This window comes from Harmonia axyridis, chromosome 3 (genome assembly GCF_914767665.1).
Source record: "Harmonia axyridis chromosome 3, icHarAxyr1.1, whole genome shotgun sequence".
Taxonomy (NCBI): Eukaryota; Metazoa; Arthropoda; class Insecta; order Coleoptera; family Coccinellidae; genus Harmonia; species Harmonia axyridis.
The window spans coordinates 8920685-8927774 of NC_059503.1; the positions used below are offsets into that span (position 1 = coordinate 8920685).

The 7090-nt window shown below is 35.4% G+C and overlaps 1 protein-coding gene across 1 annotated transcript; it reads right to left on the bottom strand.

Moving 5' to 3' along the window:
* Positions 1–5616: 5616 nt before the first annotated feature.
* LOC123677142 (ceramide transfer protein-like) lies at positions 5617–6459 on the bottom strand. The gene has a single exon (XM_045613671.1). It carries the CDS (start codon positions 6457–6459, stop codon positions 5617–5619), a length of 843 nt encoding a protein of 280 aa, XP_045469627.1.
* Positions 6460–7090: the final 631 nt, after the last annotated feature.

Genomic DNA, 7090 nt, shown 5'->3' on the forward strand with positions numbered 1-7090 from the left:
TTAGCTGTAAATCCAAGCTAGCAGTTATAGATTGACCCTTATTTATGCTCAAAAATCGCCTAGCTTCAGTTTTGAGACGTGTTGTATTAGCAGGCTATCGATTCCAAGAACAAGAGGCAATAAGAAATTCACTCCTTCATTCCTCTCACGATACAAACCAAGAATGATTTATGAAATTCACAAGGCGTGCAGCACTGTTTGGTAATTCAATAGTTTACGACCTCTGTTTTCACAGACGTTAAATTTTCCGGTCATTAGGAAGCGATTACCGCAAAAGAATGAATTATAAAAGTTCAACCCGGGCGCAAGTTACTCTTTCGTGATAAGTTTCCAGCTGAGAGTTTCCATAGTCATAAATTTCCTTTGAAATGGTGTCTGGTGAATTATTGGGATGCAGATGCTAGAGCTATTAATAATAAAGTGCTCCACTCGGCCATCTTTTATGTTCCGAATACACCTCTGGTGAATGCTCTTTCAGCTGAAATTGCGACGAGAAGATATTTCAGGATGATGTGACAGTTATGATGACTAATGGCTTCTTCCGATGGCACTCGTGTGGATTTATAGAAAGGATCAAGGAGGCGCGTTATCAAACATTAATTTCGAAATTGCCCGTTTATTATTTCTGTATGTGATTCTATGGGTTTGAGTTGGGAGGGGCGAAAAGTCGAGAAAAATTATCTCAGGTCTCGTCTCGAGGCTTTAGCTAGACTGTCTTGAATATAACATTGAATATATACACACTTGAGACTTACATTTCTACATATTGGATGTTTTCGATGGATGAAAAAACAGTACAAGCTCAATTTTGTTACCTTCTTAAGGTTGTAGACTACTTTGCGCTGAAACTGCAATTCCGCTAGATGGAGCTACCCGAAAATTTTTGGTAGATTTGTACCTGGCACACCCATTCAAGTTGAAGAACCGCCTGTTTGGTATTTATTGCCCCTAATAAAATCTCAACTCTCGATGAAGCCCAGCAAAGAGTAAATTTGTGTTTCTGTAAACTTTAGAAATTCAGTTCAGTTAAGATACAGTGGCGTATCCTAGGGGGGGGGGGATAAGGGGGATATATACCCCCCAGAAGGAATATCCATTATATGTAACAACCTTATATATCACAATCTTATTATAAGTAAGCAAAATTCTTTGGAAAACTTCTTCAAAAGAAGGAAAATTTGTTATATTTGTTTAGTTATATATTACTAAATAAGATAATTACTGTAAATATTGTGAATACAGAAATGACAATGAACCACTGTCATGGACGTATATCGAATATGGATAATAGAAAAATAGTAATTTACGTAACAAGTCCGGAAAATAGGGTTTTTTTGGACGAATAGACAAAATTCCAGGACGAGCGTAAGCGAGTCCTGGAAGTCTGTGAGTCCGAAAAAACCATTTTCGGGCGTGTTGCGTACAATATTTTTTCGGCAACCATGTAAAATAACACTATCGCTTCTGCTTTCCATATTTTATTGCGATTGCGATCAAAAAACATGCAAATCTTTGACAACTAATTTCATATGAACTGTCAGCCGTTATCTCGGTTGCTATGGATTCTATGATTCTTTTCCGGCCTAGTCCGGGAAGTACGTACTTTCCGGACTAGGCTGGGAAATGCTACTTTCTGAGAGAAAAAGCGTCCGGGAAGTGAGCACTTCCCGGACGGTTGCCGAAAAAATATATGATTATCTCTGAGTGTATGATTTCACAGAGAAAATCATAAATAGTGCATATTGAGATTTCTAGAATGAAAAATTCGAGAAGCTTTTGAGTTCTCATTTTATGCGCCTTTGGAGACCACAAAAGTGGGTATAGGAATATAAGACATGTGATTTATTAGGTTATTGTTGTCGGTTTGTTTATTTGGATGAGAATTTCTGATATTCTACTGAAATTCAAAATGATTATTTGACATTTGACACGTAAAAAAATTAGTGAAGGCAATATATTTGGATGAACTTCTACCATGTGAATCAGGAAAATTGAGAAATTTCAGACCATACTTCTTTCTGACATTGTGGGGACAGAACAGGATTTAATGTAACAATGAGTTGGACTCGTTAATATCTCAAGGAAATATAATATACATATAAATAATTGCTTATAGGAATCAGCAATACTCTTATTGGCTATAGGTGAAGATAAGTAATATTCGATTCAATCATCTTTTGAATTGGTAATATTTCTTTTACTTCAGGTAGAAAAATTCTCAATATTTTTCACAATTCTTTGCTTTAAATTCAAATTTGGAATAACGATTTAACGTTCAACTCTTCGAGTTGAAAGAGATGTATATTGTTCTCTTTCTCTAGGGCAATAAATCAAGAGAGTTGAGTTAACGAAAAAGATTATTTAAAAAAAATATTGCAATTTCTTAAACTTTTATGACATGAAATTTTCAAGGAGGTATGTATACAAGAATGGCTTCACGAAGCGAAAAATTTTTACTATAAATTTTTTCAAGTTAATATTAATGAAGGAAGTACGAGAAAATTTTCTTAATCAAGAATTGCCTATTTTCAGGGTTAAATTTAAATGGTAAATATTGTAGATAGAGTTTCGGGAATAGGGAGTTTTTCAAAAGAAATTTTTTTTTTTGAGAATTTTTTGTCAGATTTCTGAAATATTAATAATTTTCCATATTTCGGCAAAAATCCAGATACCTTTTTTTCATCTTAATTTCTTTATGACTTTTGAAATTTTCTTTATGATACTAAGCGCTCAAAATGTACTTCTCCAGACATCATTACGAATAAAATCAGCTAGCATATATATTTTAGGAACAGTATCGTTTCTAATTCTAACAATGAATTCATAACAAGTTTTCTACCTTTCCCTATTCTTCAGTGCAATATTGTCATAAACTAGTAATGTACACAATTTTAGCCAATCAGAGAAACCCTACCCTCGTAAATCATAAAAGTGTCATTCATCTCGAGCCATAAAATACAGTCCAAGATTCTATTGGCGTTCATGTTGCAAAAAGGCGTAAACCTTTGGGAGGCGTTCCAAAAAGCATAATTCCATATGAAAATCATCTACAATTAGAGCAAATCAAGCAATTTTAAAAAAATTTTTGCACCAATTCAAAACACATAATATCACTGAACATTTGTGGATGAGTTACTTGAAATGAGAAGTCTCTCTGAAGCTGAATAGTCATTTAAAGAAAGTGTTCAATTTCAAAGTTCGATTTGCGGAATACTATCGATTTTTTTTTGGAAATCGAGACGGGATCTTCAAGTTCACTATATCACGTCATTGTTCACTCAAAAAATGAAATGAATCCGACCTGTACTTTGGAATTGGAATGCACTGAAATTAGCACTGAAATAGCAGTGGTATGAACAAGGTATTGAACACCCTTAAGGCATTCCACTATATGACACAAGACACAAGAGATTTGCCTAGAATAGTTATTTATAATACAAGTGCAGAAGGCATTGATATTCTTCCACGAGTTCAAAATTCAAAAACGAGCCACGAAGTGGCGAGTTTTGGAATGAACGAGTGGTAGAATGAGCCTTCTGTACGAGTATTATACATTATTTTCTCTAATTCATTGCATTTTCATTGAAATTAATGAAATATTTCCATAAATTTCTTCAAGGCAATTTGATGAATTGACAGATAAAGCCGTGGCGGAAAGTTCGGAGTAACAACATAGAATAATAAAATATAACCATGAAAACTGTGCGTTTCTGATATATTCTCGCACGATTTTGTTCTACAAGATGTGGAAGAATGAACGGAATAACCACAGAATTAGAGAAAAACTATTACGGTGTCTGAGGGATATCACTGAAGCTATTCGCCTCAAATTTGCTAAACCATAAACCAATGACATCACGTAATCAAGAAAATTATTCCATGTCCATTATCACCCATGGTATCCCTCAGGGACCCATCCTGAGGCCTCTTATATTTGTTATTTACATCAACAGCCTACCAAAGAATATTGGACTGTTACATTGCTCTATATGCAGATTATTTGATTTGGATATACTTTATCTTTGTACTTCATGCACTAAAGATGAACCCAACAGGGTTCTAAACATGTCTGTTAGAGCTTTTTCAATAAAGTTTTATCATGTTCGAGGTGAAGACTCAATGAACTTAGTTCCATTTGATATTAAATAGTTAATCTAATTGAATTAGAAATTGACTTGTTTGTTTTCGTTTTGCAGTTGTATGAATTATTGTTTAAAATTTGTTTGGAAACAATTTTTTTAAATTTTGAGTAATTTTCAACCTTTGTTTCTGTTGAATGTTATTTTCTATTAATGCACATTCACAGTGGAATAATTTTCTCTTTTTCTCAAATATGAATATTGACTGAGTCAGCAGTTTACAAAATAATATCTATCGCACCAATTTTATTTTATTTGTCATTCAACAAAAGGTATCTTAATCAAATCCCAAGTAATGGGACGTTAATCAGATCAACATCTCAACTTTTTCCCATCGGCTTTAAGTACAAAAAAGTTGTTATAAGTCGACGGCAACAACAACCCTAAAGACTAATGGCTCTCGACTGGAAAGTTCACGCCCCCACGTACTTGGCCCTGGGTTAATTCAATTCCGGCTGATAAACGTGCAAAGTCCTCCAGCCTCCATCCCTGTGTGTCGTCTGAGCGCCGCCCCTCCCATATTTCTTTAATTCTTTTAATAAAGAGCTCAGCGAAGGTTTAATGAGGACTGGATGGGTGCTAACGCCATCTCGTGCCCATTGATCACGTTCCTGGGCGGCGAAATTCTTAATTATCGCCCTTCTTTTTCCGGATGGCTCCTTAGGCACGCTGTCTCTTAGGGAATATTTCAAGACGTCCCGACGGCGTGAGTGCCGATGACAAAGGGACGCTCTGATGGAGGGCGTCTGGCAGAGCACCTCGAAAATGGTGGATAATTTTTTACTGAGATGTATTTGTGATATCTTTATGTTTGAACGATTTACAGTTTATTATTTCATTACAATGTCTGTAATTTTAGAATTTTGTCAACAATAAGGTACTCAAATTCGGTTCTTTCCATCCTTCTGCAATTATGATCTTTTTTTCTGCTAAAAAAGCTTTTTTGTTAGAGATATGTTTTGATGAATCGCTTTGGTAAATAAATAAAAAAGTGGATCTAGGACGGAGCCCTGAGGAACTCCGCTAGAAGAGTTCTACTTTCCAACCCTCTCCACGAATTGTCGGTTTCTCAGAAATTTCTCCAGCCACGAATTCATCTTTTTATGTATGTCATAATGTTCGAGCTCATGTATAGGAGCCTTCTTGTGGAAACTCTTATTATTTTTTATAATAATTATGCAGAAAAATTATTCAAAAACACTGAATACAGAAGATTTAGTTAGGTAGTTTTGGAGGTTGCATCTCTGATACCCACTTTTAGCTCAAAACATTTCAAATCCTATTCATTCTCAATAATTCACAATCAAAATTCTTTGTAGAAGTAAATGCTTCGACTCGAGTTTTCTAGCTTCTGATAATTGATGAGAGCTTTCAGGTTTTTCAACAAAGTCAGATGTAATATGAAAGAAACTCAATATAATCATAATTATTTGACCTACAATGATAATTATTTGAACAATATAAATTTCAATTATTTTCAACTGAATCTTATAGGTTTATTCTTAGTTTGACTCCTCACATACGTTGTCAATCGCTTCAAAAATCTCGGATATTCTTTCTTATAAAACGGCCTCAGTAAAGCTGGTGCGGTCCAACCACCTGGGTCTATAGTTGCAGAGTAGGTGATCTTACAGCTTATTTGATCCCTCGATATTACACCATCTGTGTTGGAAACCGGAGGATCAAACTGAGTCTGGCATAACAAACAAACCGTAAGTTGTACCCTCACACATTTACTGGTGCTGACTTCATAATCAGGATGTTCTGTTGAATGGTTGACCACTATCCATTGATCAGAGTTGTTACCCTTCTCCAGATTCCGGATGTGGGACCAAAATACAGAGTCTCTCTGGCTAGCAAAACATATCTTTTTGTATTTCTGCATGAAAATCAGGGTGTCATCACCAATTTCTTCAATTACCACCATCTTGTCTACTAAGACGTCCCAATCGTATCTATATTTAGGAGTGAAAAAGAAATGACAAAGTTCGAAAGCTGTGACTCCATCAACGGTGAAGAAAGCCTTGATTGGATCACAAGAGATGCCATTGACTTCTTCTTCACGGCGATATATTTTCATGTTGTTCTCTTCCAACAATAACTTCCATCCGAGGGTTTTATCATCAGTACTACGTTTGGCTTTATGGGCTTGTTGCCTTACTATATTCTCTATTTCTGCTGCTAATCTGTGTGTTCTTAATGTTTCACTGTGAGGGATGTGGTTCAGTAGAGTCATGCCACTTTCTTCCAATTGGCATTCTTCGGTTTCACTACTTTCTTTCTTCAGAATGCTTCTTGGCTCGTCCATGCTGTAAGTCATAGTTAATGACAATTCAGTTTCTTTGACAGGGGTGATATTCACCATAGAACTGTCTCAATTTTCCTGCTACGCTGTGATCGGCGCATCAAATATTATGAGGTATAAAATAGATGTGGCACTCCAAACTCCATTTTTAGACCCTGATTATAATATTTTGAAACACTTCATTGAATCGATTTGATACACTTCATTGAAGCGAACTTTTTTAAAAATAAAATCACTTTTCGAAATTTTGTTGAAATTATGTTATTATGTGAAAGATACATATTCTAGTGTGTTTCAATATTTCTTGTCCATATCTAAGTTCGATATTAACTAAAAATTGTAGGTTGTAGGTTGAAGATAGTCTGATGTTAAAGTGTTTTGAGTCCCTCTTGCATTCGGAATAATTGGGACGCCGTTTTTGGCAATTGATTCTGAATGAAAAAATCTGGATACGCCACTGGCAAAAAAACTCAAGGCAGCCACCGTTTCTCCATCGGAACCCCACATCTAACAACTTTCTTGTGCTCGCTTGTTTACGACGGATATTTAAAGCTATTTCTGTAAACTTGGCCCGCAGTTTCTTTGTTATCTTTCACACTGTCACATAAAACAAAACCCAAGACAATTATAAATCTCCCCCCCGGTT

Bases quoted from the DNA above. Each gene is read 5' to 3' on its own strand.
- LOC123677142 (XM_045613671.1), bottom strand. From the start codon at position 6,459: ATGACTTACAGCATGGACGAGCCAAGAAGCATTCTGAAGAAAGAAAGT.